This window comes from Oncorhynchus tshawytscha, linkage group LG16 (genome assembly GCF_018296145.1).
Source record: "Oncorhynchus tshawytscha isolate Ot180627B linkage group LG16, Otsh_v2.0, whole genome shotgun sequence".
Lineage (NCBI taxonomy): Eukaryota > Metazoa > Chordata > Actinopteri > Salmoniformes > Salmonidae > Oncorhynchus > Oncorhynchus tshawytscha.
Window position 1 is genome coordinate 45,915,077 of NC_056444.1, and position 13,886 is coordinate 45,928,962.

At 44.4% G+C, this 13,886-nt stretch overlaps 1 protein-coding gene across 1 annotated transcript; it reads right to left on the bottom strand.

Moving 5' to 3' along the window:
• Positions 1-437: 437 nt before the first annotated feature.
• Positions 438-12,472, bottom strand: LOC112215742. The gene is made up of 17 exons (XM_024375083.2): positions 12,035-12,472; positions 11,778-11,793; positions 11,507-11,623; positions 10,472-10,566; positions 10,035-10,115; positions 9,835-9,946; positions 9,531-9,700; positions 9,361-9,429; positions 9,168-9,234; positions 8,697-8,893; positions 8,566-8,613; positions 8,422-8,467; positions 5,067-5,218; positions 4,914-4,982; positions 4,764-4,815; positions 4,567-4,674; positions 438-4,236 (listed from the first exon to the last, which is right to left on the bottom strand). Exons 1-17 carry the CDS (start codon positions 12,146-12,148, stop codon positions 3,365-3,367), a joined length of 2,385 nt encoding a protein of 794 aa, XP_024230851.1. The 5' UTR covers positions 12,149-12,472; the 3' UTR covers positions 438-3,364.
• Between the last annotated feature and the right edge of the window lie 1,414 nt (positions 12,473-13,886).

The window sequence follows — 13,886 nt, forward strand, 5'->3', positions numbered from 1 at the left end:
ATCATTGGACCAGAGAATGAGTCACTAAGGTGTCGATTTCTCATTTACCTTAGGTTACAGTACAGTCCATACAAGCTCATTGGAGCTGACCGATCCCGGTCCAGTTGAGCTCATTACAATGTAGGAGTGGTCTCTATACCCAGACATTGTATATCATCTCTATGGCACTGTGCATACCCAGGCAGTTCTACTGCCAACCAGTTAGAGATGGACATGTGCTGGCTCAAGATGGGGCATGTTGATGCTGTGCACTTCAGTAGAACTACATATTCCAGAAAGGTTCTAACAGTCAAGTGGAGACTTGGGTAAAACAACACTTTGTATGTATAGTTAGTGCCCAAATATATCACATACTTTCATCAGAGTGATGAAGTGAGTTTCTGTAACCTGTGATGACGTGAGCACCTGTGGTGAGGGTACACATCAAGGACATTCAGTTTCATACAATAATAGTTTAGTTTATTTGAATGGGGACAAACACATTGACACAATGAACAAACAATCGTCCGATGCATTGCACTAGTGTGTCTAGCTCAAGCTCATTTTCAACACCCGTCCCAAAGAGACTTTAATGAAAAGAAAAGAAATACGTAATCAATAAAAATATCACATCTGTACATTATCATAATTATATCCACAATGCCAGCCTTCAATTAGATGCACCTAAGCAAATCTCATAGTGGTAATATTTACAACTTGGACATACAACAGTCTTAATGGGTCTGTTGGATAACACACGGCAGTTCATACATGATTGCACTGCTGAAGCAGTAGCAGCCTGTTGGGAAACAATGCAGTAGAAAGACCCTGCAGTTTTCCCTGGTGGACATTCCAGGCCTTTGCAGCTCCGGCATCTGTTAGGGCAGGGGGTTCAGGGGAAAGACCATTGAAAGACACTTGAAGACAAGCTTCACATTTTAAAAAATCAGATGAGGTGTTCAAAGCTCAGTACATTGTACAGAATGTGTCCAGGATTTTCAGCGCACGGCTCTAGTGACAATTCTTTAACTTAGATTTTTGGTTGAGATGGAGACGTGAATCCAACAAATTATTAATTTGTAGACAAACTGGATATTGAAATGCATTTGGCAACCAAATATCAACATTTGAAGAATATGTACCTTGGACAGTTCCATTTACTTTTGTAATACAGTATATAGCAATAAGGCTAATGTAACAGTACTTATTCTACCTTAAAATAAGTAACAGATCCATGGCCACATTCTGAGGTTAGCCTACTGGAACTATAAATGTCTTGTGTAATTATAGAAAGTGTGCATGTTCAAGATAGCATGCAAAGGTCATCACAGGTCTGTGGAGATCTTCACAATTGCTATAATATTCTGTGTAAAATCTCAAACAACATTGATCATTGACACTATGTACTTTTAATATAATCTGAACTGCAATCCAGGTAATTTGGTTACGGTATTAGATGAAGCACAGTGAAATCTATCAACGTCTTACCCACATTTCCACGTTGAAATGACGTGGTGTGCCCAGTGAGTTAGTGATCATCAAGCTCAGGTAGTATTTACATCACACATTGTCCATGATGGTTCTATCACCCTTATACTTCCTGGGTGGACTTTTTGTGTTCTTCACTTGTGATCTGGGGACTTTGGTCCTGTTCATCATCATTTTCTTTCTTTGACTTCTGTTCCAGACTTTGAGTCTCCCTAGGTCTCTTACTTGCCTGTAGAGAACAGAGGAACAGAGCACAGAGGGAATAAGATAATTAAAGGATGGATTCCCTTATTTTGCCCTCCCAAGTGAGTTGCACCGCCTTCTGTTCATCTTACTATCTTAGGTCTTGCCTTTCTTCTTGTTTTACTCTGCTTTTGTCACTTCCATTTTTTTCTCTTCACATTCTTTTGCTACTTAATTTCTTCTTCTTTCTCTGCTCATTAGAATGTATAGTTGGGTCTGGCACACTGTTTTCTCCAGGCTCATCCCCCTTATTGTTCGGTGTAGAAGTGGCCTGAATTTCTCCAGATTCTGCGGGTGTTTCTGATAGCTCTGTTCCACTTTCAGGCAGGCGTTGTCATCCAGCACAGACTAGCTATACTGTACATCTCCTCTATGTAATTCAAGTTCTCTTCAGTGGCTGGAATGCATTTTGGGCTCAGTGCAGGCTTTTGTTCCGGCTCGTCTTGACGCTGTCCATTGCACGATCCATAGAATCATATTTTGACCCAGTGTGGACCCATCTTTGCAGAGCGCGGTCTGGGTTAGGGGGGCACTGCTTCAATGTAAACAAAGCGCTCTCTCTCCATTGGAACAATTAGTGAGTTGGTTCTTGCGTCGAATCATGCGTTTCATAACTTTCCCCAGTCTTGCAGCCTGCTTTGGTCAGAAACTCTGTCATCTGCTCATTCAGGCAGCTCTTTGATTGTACCTTGAACTGAGTTCTGATTGGCCATGCGTGACTGCAGACTGACAGGGTTGTTTTCCTTGAACAGTACATGCTTTCCACAGACAGATATTCCTCCAATAAGGAGTTGCCCTTGCCTCCTATTTACTTAGATACTCCAGAGTGCACTCTCTGTACCAACCTCAAGTGGCTTGGGTGGATTCCCTGTATGCTATGGTTGAGCTATTCTTCCTTCAGGGGGTTAGCTCTGGCCTCCTCCCTTGTAAGGATTTTTCTCTCCAAGATGAAGATAGGGTGAACCGTTTCCTTTGGTGTGTTGCGCCCGGCAACTGTACTTCAAGCCTCCTTTTCTTTAACATTTCCCTTAATGCTGCTTGATGTGGCAGCCCCCATGCACTCTGCCATGTCAACTTGTTCTGATTTCACTATATTATGTCAAAAATCACTTATATAATCAAAACAAAATAATTAGCCAAGATTGTTCAGAGTAATGTAGTGAATTTAAATCTTGTTGTATTAACAGAGGGTGGTTGATTTTGTAGGAGATATTCCCTAGATTAAGGTGTCTCCTTTGTTCAGGCAAACCCACAACGGTAAGGCTGATGTGTGCGGCTTCATGGTCAGGTTCAAACAGTGCACTCAGTACACAAAGAACAAACTGTGGCCCTACGTGGGATGTACCCAGACGATCATATTTACTTAGCTTAGCGAATCAAGTGGTAAGGTATCTTAGTGGTGAAGTGTTACCCCCTATTGACTTGATAGGCATAAATGTTCGTTGTCTCTGTTTGGGTCACTACACCACCCATGCCTCATGTTTACAGTCAAGACAACAAAAAAACTGGCCCTGTATAAAAGGTCAAACCTGAGATGCCCTGCCTCATCACCACGGTGGCCCGCTGAGTGACTCCTCCTGCAAAGTGCTTGGCTCTGTCCTCTCTTAATTGGTTGACAGTGGCGACACATGCCTGCTTAGTGTCCTCTCTGACATCACTTTCTGCGACAATTTCGGTTTTGGACCCTCTTCTTCCTGTGGGTGCGTCCGTGGCAACTCACCTTGTGAGTTAGTCGTCGTGCCAACCAAAGCGACAATGTTTTGGAGAGGAGTCTGAGCCAGCAGTGCCAGCTGCCAATCACATTGTTCCTTCCTCTAGCCATCCCGCCCAGCTCTCGTATCAGTCCCCCAAAATCCCGAGGCAGGCAGTAGCGCGGGACACCTCTGAGGTCTTTGGGGATGTCTCGGCTGTGACAGAGGTCCTGGAAGTAGACAAGGGCAAAGCCGTGGCTCTTGCCTGTCCCCTGTAGTGCCCCCTGCAGACAGGACAGGGCAGCCCTGAACACTGGCCCCGTCACTGAGGAGGGCTCCCTCTCCTCCTCTCCGCTCCTACCTTCCTCTTTCCATTCCACTCCTTTCTCCATTCCTGCTTGCTCCTGTTTATCTCTTGTTAACTCAAGTCCTTTCAGCTCCTCTCCTCCACTCTCCCCTTGTCGCATCTCCTCTCCTTTACTCCCTCCTATCTTTTTCCCATCTCTCCTATTCCCTCCATCTCGCTCTTCTCTCCAGCTCTTGTAGGACTCCTTAGCCTCTGGGCTCCATATGATCAGCACCCGGCCTCCTGCCTCTCTGACTGCCTCCCACTGTCCATACATCCAGGGCACAGGGCCCAGCTCAGCCACACCAGCCCCAGACCTCTCCATAGCCCCAGGACCATCCCCATTGGAGATCTGGGCCCACAGAGCCATGCGCACGTCAGCACACAGCTCTCCCTGTAGAATGGAGGCCAAAGCACACACGGGAGACACATGGGTTGACAGCTCTGAGGAACACACCAACAACACAGGCCTCTGGATGAACAGCCAACCTGCAGGGAGCGAGAGAAGGGGCGAGGCAGACACACACACACACAAAGGAGAGGGTTACGGGGATGAGACAAAAAAAAATGATTGGAAATGATTGTAAGTTATTGCTTGCTTATTGCTTTCTCTATTATTTCACTGATGAACATTAAGCCTTTGGGATCAAATCAAATTTGGATTAAATTAGGTTTGAAGGATAAGGTGATACAAAGACAGAGCAGACAAGTAGGTCAAAAACAGTACATAATATTGCAAACATTGTTAATGCAATATAATATGACTGAGGACACAAGAAGGGGCTACAAAGGTCTACGTACAGTACAAGAAAAACTGACCTGTGACTCCATTCTTGGTCACATAGTGGATGAGGCGTCCCAGCATTGCCACAGTAACCAGAAGTGTCAAGGCTGCAACAGCATAGAGACCCCATCTCCTGTGGGAATCTGAGAAGGCATATGAGGATACTACTTATAAGTGCTGGAAGGTGTGTGTGAGTGTGTGTGTGTGTGTGTGTGAGAGAGAGAGAACTCACAGTCAGGACAGAGTATTCTCCTCCCATACTGTGGAGGATCTGACCGCCACACCTTCAGAGAGTTAAAGAGAGCGTGAAATGAAAAGAAAGTCAAAGTAAGGTAAGATATCCTTTCACATAATACAAAAAACATTCATAGTTAGGTCATACCTGCACACATAGTCTCTCAGTTAGGAAGGATAAGGGCAGGTTCAGCTGTGTCTCTCTGGTGCCCCCACCCTGTACAACAGAAAACTGCACTCTTAATAGCATGGACCAGTGTCTACAGCTCTATAATACGGTAACAGTGTCTTCTTACCTTACCATGTTTACTAAGTAGATAGCTCCTCTGGACACACATCCCTTGTCCTGCCATACACAGAGTTGAGCAGCAAAGGATGCTGGGATAGTGGAAGTGAGATAGACACGGAGACTCTGTGAACCAGGACCAACATATGCCTCCCACTTAGACATACCTGAGGGAAGGAAGGAGAGAGAGATATTCAAATCACATTTTATCGGTCATATGCGCGGAATGGATGTAGACTTTACTGTTACAATGAAATGCTTGATTACGAGCCCTTCCCAACGATGCAGTTGAAAATATATGTATATATATATATATATATAAATACAAATAGTAACACAAGAGGAATTAAACTATATACAGTACCAGGAATTTGAGGTAGATAAACTACATATTCAAAAGTATGTGGACACCCCTTCAAATTAGTGGATTAGGCTATTTCAGCCACACCCTTTGCTGACAGGTGTATAAAACATATATTTTTAAATCGAGCACAGCCATGCAATCTCCATAGACAAACATTGGCAGTGGAATGGCCTTACTGAAGCGCTCAGTGACTTTCAAACATGGCACTGTCATAGGATGCCAACAAGTCAGTTCATCAAATTTCTGCCCTGCTAGAGCTGCCCCGGTCAACTGTAAATGCTGTTATTGTCAAGTGGAAACGTCTAGGAGCAACAACTGCTCAGCCACAAAGTGATAGAACACACAAGCTCACAGAACAGTACTGCTGAGTGCTGAAGCGCATAGCGCTTAAAAATCGCCTGTCCTCAGTTGCAACACTCACTACCGAGTTCCAAACTGCCTCTGGAAACAATGTCAGGACAAGAACTGTTAGTCAGGAGTTTCATGAAATGGGTTTCCATGGCCGAGCAGCAGCACACAAGCCTAAAATCACCATGCTCAATGCCAAGCGTTGGCTGGAGTGGTGTAAAGCTCATCGCCATTGGACTCTGGAGCAGTGGAAACACGTTCTCTGGAGTGATGAACCCTTTAATTAACCATTTAGCAGTCTTATGGCTATTTAGCATAAGACTGGGGCCCAGCTGTATAACATTTTAAGGATCCAAGGGCCCATGCCTAATCTTCTCAGCCTTCTGAGGGTGAAGAGACACTATCGTGCCCTCTTCACGACTGTGCGGGTGTGTGTATGGACCATGTTAAGGCCTTAGTGATGTGGACGCCAAGAAACCTGAACCTCTCGAACCCTTCTCCTGTAGTTCACGATAAGCTTCTTGGTTTTGCTGACGTTGAGAGAGAGGTTGTTGTCCTGGCACCACACTGCCAAGTCTCTGACCTCCTCCCTATAGGCTGTCTCATCGCCATCGGAGATCAGGCCCTACAACCATTGTGTCATCAGCAAACTTGATGATGGTGTTGGAGTCGTGTATGGCCACTCAGTCATGGGTGAACAGGGAGTACAGGTGGGGACTAAACTCGTACTCCTGAGGGGCCCCTGTGTTTAGGGTCAGTGTGGCGTAGTTGTTGTGGCCTAGCTAGTTTGGGAATTTCTCGTCACTGGGCATCTCATGGCTGGGTTTCCCTTTGTTATCGTCTGCCATCCCTGCCACATCCAACGAGCCGGTGTAATAGAGAAACTCGGTCTCAACCTTTAAGTCTTTACTGAAGACTCATCTCTTCAGTGGGTCATATGATTGAGTGTAGTCTGGCCCAGGAGTGGGAAGGTGAACGGAAAGGCTCTGGAGCAACGAACTGCCCTTGCTGTCTCTGCCTGGCCGGTTCCCCTCTTTCCACTGGGATTCTCTGCCTCTAACCCTATTACAGGGGCTGAGTCACTGGCTTACTGGGGCTCTCTCATACCGTCCCTGGGAGGGGTGCATCACCTGAGTGGGTTGAGTCACTGATGTGGTCATCCTGTCTGGGTTGGCGCCCCCCCCTTGGGTTGTGCCATGGCGGAGATCTTTGTGGGCTATACTCAGCCTTGTCTCAGGATGGTAAGTTGGTGGTTGAAGATATCCCTCTAGTGGTGTGGGGGCTGTGCTTTGGCAAAGTGGGTGGGGTTATATCCTTCCTGTTTGGCCCTGTCCGGGGGTGTCCTCGGATGGGGCCACAGTGTCTCCTGACCCCTCCTATCTCAGCCTCCAGTATTTATGCTGCAGTAGTTTATGTGTCGGGGGGCTAGGGTCAGTTTGTTATATCTGGAGTACTTCTCCTGTCCTATTCGGTGTCCTGTATGAATTTAAGTGTGCTCTCTCTAATTCTCTCTTTCTCTCTCTCTCAGGGGACCTGAGCCCTAGGACCATGCCTCAGGACTACCTGACATGATGACTCCTTGCTGTCCCCAGTCCACCTGGCCGTGCTGCTGCTCCAGTTTCAACTGTTCTGCCTTATTATTATTGGACCATGCTGGTCATTTATGAACATTTGAACATCTTGGCCATGTTCTGTTATAATCTCCACCCGGCACAGCCAGAAGAGGACTGGCCACCCCACATAGCCTGGTTCCTCTCTAGGTTTTGGCCTTTCTAGGGAGTTTTTCCTAGCCACTGTGCTTCTACACCTGCATTCTTGCTGTTTGGGGTTTTAGGCTGGGTTTCTGTACAGCACTTTGAGATATCAGCTGATGTACGAAGGGCTATATAAATACATTTGATTTGATTTGAATTACACCTTCCTCCTATATTGTCCTTTTTCATGTTTGATGTCTCGGAGGTCGTAGCAGTCTTTCTTGTATGCACCCATATCCATGTCCCATTCTTTGTAAGCAGTAGTTCTAGCCTTTAGCCCAGCAAGGATATTGCCTGTAACACATGTTTTTTGGTTTACACGCTTGTATAGGCACTGTGGGAACGACATCGTCTATGCACTTATTGATGAAGCCCGTGACTGATGTGGTAAACTCCTCAATGCTATCGGTTGATCCCCGGAACTTATTCCAGTCTGTATTAGCAAAATAGTATTGTAGCCTCGGGTCAGATGGTACTTCCTGTTTGAGCGTGCGTTTGGAATCAGAAAGAAGGGTTTATAGATTCATGGCCGGATTTGCCCAAGGGAGGGTCTTGCATGCATTTGGGTAGACTAAAAGTGGTATGGAGTTTTACCGCTCTTAGTGGCACAGAAGATGTGTTTATGAGCTCCCGAGTGGCGCAGCGGTCTAAGGCACTGCATCTCAATGCTTGAGGTGTCACTACAGATTTGAATCCAGGCTGTATCATAACTGGCCGTGACTGGGAGTCCCATAGGGCGGCGCATAATTGGCCCAGCGTCGTCTGGGTTTGGCCGGGGTAGGCCGTCATTGTAAATAAGAATTTGTTCTTAACTGACTTGCCTAGTTAAATAAAAGTTTAAATAAATAAATAATAACAATATCAAGTGCAGTATTCATATCACTGCGGTCTTGTGGTCTCTCACCTGGCAGGAATGGACAGTGGACATCAAAACTGCTTCTGAAGGACAACTACAGAGAGGAGAGACATGAGAACATCAGCGACTGAAACCCACATGTACTACACAGTTAACTGTTGATATTATACATGTATCGGCTCACAGTCTTACCTGCACACACATCTGAGGGTGTTTATCCACAGCAGAAACATTATATTTCTGTCAACGGGAGAGGGAAGGGAATATTCATCATTATTATCCTCCTCTTCATCATCATCATCATAGTAATCACCAACCCTTACCAGATCTCTCTTCTCCACTATGTCCTCCAGTGTGGAGTTGAAGATGGGAGTGCAGTGGGATGTGTTTCTCTGGTGTTGCCAGCAGAGGGAGGCAGAGAGCTTCAGGTAAGCAGCAGGACACGGGGAACTCCATGCCAGGTTGGAACCCAACTCACCATACAGAGTCACAAAACTGGAGCGCCATACGTCTCTGCCCTCTTCAGATCACACACAGACAGTGTGCAGTGTGTTACAGATAGTAGTGTGAGGAGTGAATGCTCCAAGATGACTTCGGTCTCTTAAGGACTGCATGCTCTGCTGGTTTATCTGTGACTCACAATAATAATAATAGATCCAGCAGAAAGCCCCTGGTTTCCCAGATCAGATTCACAAGGCAATTTACAGGTAACACAGGCAGAGACTGAAGCTAATCATCAACTACTGCATCTCACACAAGTCTAAGAGACATTAAAAAAAAACACGAATACTCACCACCTAATGAGCTGTTCACAAATGGGCAAACTGTGGTTCGCCTTGCATCCAGGTGTGTGTAATATACCTGTAGCAGGCAGACATACAAACAGACAAGACAAGTAAGGACACTTACATGGGACATAGTTTGAGCCATGCAGCAATGTCACTGTCCATTGCACATTATCTGATATGTAGTCGAGTGAGACCTTACCTGTACACAGACACAGCGAAGCAGGTAGGGGAACCCGAGAGTCACTGACAATGCCTGATTGGTGTCAATCTGGTGAAAGCATACGTTATCCATAAACAAATTATATACATCTTTGTACACAACTTTCACCTTTTGAAACACGTCTACACACACACACACAATGGGCTTACAGTGGTAAGAGGAGAAAGGTTGGAGCATTCTGAGTCTGTCTGTCTGTAGCACAGCCTGGTGTACACTTCAGGTGAGAGAGCCGGCTGGTACATGTGGTCCCCAGTGGCTACAGTTACAGTGAGGGATCGAGCCAGCTCATCAACAAACAGGTCAAACTCCGGCACTGGATCTGAATCACCACAGACAGAGAGTCATAGTATGCAAAATGACTATAGAAATGTAATAAATTATTATGTCATTTTGATCACATGAGGGAAGGGGAAAAGTGATGGATGTGGAAGGTTAGGTTTTGAGATTCATTACCTGGACAGATGTCTTGTACGATGTACCGGTCTTCTCTCTTTGGTTTGGAGGACAAAGACACATACACTTGTCGCCCTGCATCGGCCGGGAAACAGTCATACACCAACTCCCACTGGCGGGCAGCAGAGACACAGCACCATAATCAGAAACACACGTTCACCTGTTTTAATGTGTGCGCGCATGAAAATATCAGATCTTACCAAAATTTGATGGCCAATATTATGGAGACGTAAACGTTTGATTTTGGTCTTTCCTCCGTTGAATGGAAGCGGGCCTCTCCACTTAAAATAAAAACAAGGCAACAGTAAACATATTATCCCCCACAAATGATGCAGGGCCCCCCTTGGGAAATCAGTGTAATTTTGTAAATGACAGATCTCTATGGCAAGACGCATCATTCACCCAAGTTTAATCAAAATCAGACCAGTACCGTCACAGATATCGTGTGTGACTAACGTACGAACGCACTAACTGATGGAGATAGATCCACAGTCCCAAATCGTGGAGGACAATTAATAGATAAGAGGGTAAGAAAGTGAACTTAATTGTATCCATCTATTCTATCCAGCTGATAACTTTGGTTCTTTGATTCTTTAACTTTGATTCACTGGTCAGTGGAATGAAGAGAAGTTGTTACCTGTAAAGTGCGATTTTTGACATTTTCTATGGAGATGATTCTGTGAGTACTAGTTGACAGCTCCAGGTAGGTAATAGTCAGTGTCCCAGTAAAGTCTAGAGAGGAAAAACAGAGGACAGATTAAGGAATCGTGGCAGTAAAGGTAGAACAAGAGAAAGTCATGTTAAGGAAGAAAGATAGACAAATAAGGCAACAGTAAACATGTCGTCCCCCCCCCCACGGATGATGCTGCGCCCCCCCTTTTGCAAATCAGTATAACTTTGTAATTGACAGATCTCTATGGCAAGATGCATCACTCACCCAAGTTTAATCAAAAGCGGGCCAGTGGTGTGTTAGATATTGCGTGTGACAACGTACGCACAGTTGATTACTATAGCGCCCCCCCTTGGGTCAATAACATGTGATTTTGTAAATGCTGGACCTCTATGGCAAGACGCATCATTCATTCGTCTAAATCGGGCCAGTGGTGTCTGAGATATCGCATAGGTTGGCTAGACTAATATTCCTGAGCATATGTGCCAAATTTCAAACAGATCAAGCGATATAAACATGTGCCCGTTATAGAGCCACTGTGTGGTTGATATGAATGTTCTTGCATAGGTTGAGTCTTATGGGGTCCCTGAGGAGAGGGACCTATGTACCAAATTGCATGACTTTAGGTCAAACAGGATGAGGGGCATGACCTGACAAAGTTAGCATTTTCAATCTCTTGTTATACCGCCACCATCTGGACAATCAGTGTAATTTTGTAAATGCTGGATCTCTATAACAAGACGCATCATTCACCCAAGTTTCATCAAACATCAGGCCAGTGGTGTCTGAGATATTGTGTGTGACTAATGTACTAACATACAGAGACAAATTCATAGTCCCCTCCCAATTTCATCATGGGGGACAACAAACAAAAGGTCAGAGAAAGGGAGACTGAGATGAAGACTTTGGATAAAAGTAAGCTGGAAGAAGGTTCTGACGGGGAAGAGGATGATGTGGAGAGTGAGATTGTTTGTGGATGGGAGACAGAGTTCAAGGCCTTACCTGCAGCTTTCATTCTGATACGGACATGGACACAAGCAGAACAGGAGCCTTGTGATGGAGAGAACCGGAAGGTGGACAGACTCAGCTGGGGAAGACTCTCCAAGTTCCAGGTGGAACCTGTAGAAAAAACAAATGCCACAGAACATTCAAAACTGTACAGCATATGGAGTAAAATTTCCACATGAAGTCTCAATTCCAAATAAACTGTTCCTCTTCATATTGTGTATAAGATCAGCTCTCCAAGGGGACCATGGACTAAAGTAACACTTACCATTATGGTGTTGAATCTATGGATAAAGTGGAGGAGACAGGGAAAGGAAGAAGGAGAAGAAACAAAGCATGGCTGTGTTGAGTTTGTTATTGACATGTGAAGTGAATATTGATGCAGGTTCACATAGCCTAATGCATTTTCAATACATAATTTCCATTATCTATAGGCTACAGTCTGAGTATAATGTCTCTATTGCTTATTAGTTACATTATCTCCATGAAGATTAACATCAAAGATGGTATGATTCATTCCTTTACCTCGGTGACAGTTAGTTTAGCGCGTGGTTTCTCCTCCGCGGCGTGCAGGAGCAGCAGCAAACACAACAGAAGCACACCACGTGCTGGTTCATTTCCGCAACTCATCATGAACATTGATCAGTACTGACACCAATGACACTTGGAAAAGTCACATTGTATCCGACGTTGCTAGAACAACGCTCTGGCAGCCAACAAACGCAAAATCCAGTGGGCCGACAGTCCACATACATGTTTACACTACAGAGTGCATTTCAAAACCAAATAAATGTAATTCAATATAACTAAAAAGTAGGTAGGCCAACATGTTATGTTCCAGTGCCATGTTGTTCTTGTATGTTCCTAAGAACTGATCAAATAGTTCCCTGCGAGTTAAATTGTGTCTTGGGAGAGTGCGTAATCGCTGACTAGTTTACAACATACAGCTCCACCTCTCCAGCCGCCTACTCCAGACAGACAGGTTACATCAGTAGTTACCTCCCACAGTATACCATTGGGCGAATGCGTTTTGTATTGCCCGGTGCCCCGGTTAGTCGGAGTGTGTTCTTTTTAGACCGTTCCATTGGTCCTTAAGAGAAATCTCCACTCCCGGGGCATCGGGCCATGCAAAACGAACTAGCCAAATGTTCAAGCTAGTACTGTTGCTGCTCTACGTCTTGGATTGCCGAGAGTGTGAACTTTGCTTTAACTAACAGTAAGGAAATAATAGTCTGGGTATACTGAGAAAGAACATTTTATTTAACTGCTGGAAGGACAGAAATGTTTGCTGCATAAACATTGCAGTCCCCTGCACAGTTAGTGTTGAGGCCTACTATTTTTAGTATTTCAATTACTTTCGAAGACATTTGGAAGTAGGCCAAGTATTTGGATATTATTTATTTGAAAATACAAGTAGTTGAATATTAGAATGTATTTTAAAATAACACTTAGAAAATATTGGCATGTATTCAAATACACAGAAACTTCGATTTTCAAATGCAAATATTGTATTACCCCAGGTCTGCCTGGTATTTGAAATAATGTATTTGGAAATAAGTATTTGAAAATAATTCATATAGTAGCCTATGCTAGGCCTATAAAAATTTTTTAAATGGTAAAATACTTCCAACAGAAGTAGTTGATTCGGACCATATTATTTGAAAATACTCAAATACTCAGAGTATGCATATATTTGAACCCAGGAAGAATCTGAAAAACATCTCAGTGGTGTAAAGATAGCGTTAACAGCGGTAGATTTGTGAGATATCTGATTCCGTAATGTTTATAGGCTATTATCAGGTCACATCTATTCCTCTTCACCACAAAACGATTATTGTACTGCTATTGATGGATTCTATTCAAAACGGTCTCTATTCACATCCTACAAAGCTAGGGGAAGGACCTCTGAAATGTGTAAATTCAGTTATGGACTTATGAACAGCCTTGGTTATTTGGATAGGGTAATAGTCATGTTATTATACAGTAAGTCTGTCTGTATATGTGTATGCATGTGTCAGACGTGGTGGAAAGTTTGTCAGTTGTGCGATATCTCTCTCAAACACACACACACACACACACACACACACACACACACACACTATAATGCTCCGAAATTGTTGAATGTAGTTGACGGTAAGTGGGCTCTCTAACTGGGCCAAGGTTTCATTATGAGTTCAAGGTGCTAATTCTCACAATATGTGTCTTTGTGTGTGTGTTTTACAGAGGGTAAAAACCCTGAACAGATACTTCCTCCTTAAAGAGACTTCATGCGTTTTACCTCCATCCCTTCTGTGCCCTCGAGGACACCTCATACCTGCACGCACGCACGCACGCACGCACACGCACACACACACACACACACACACACACACACACA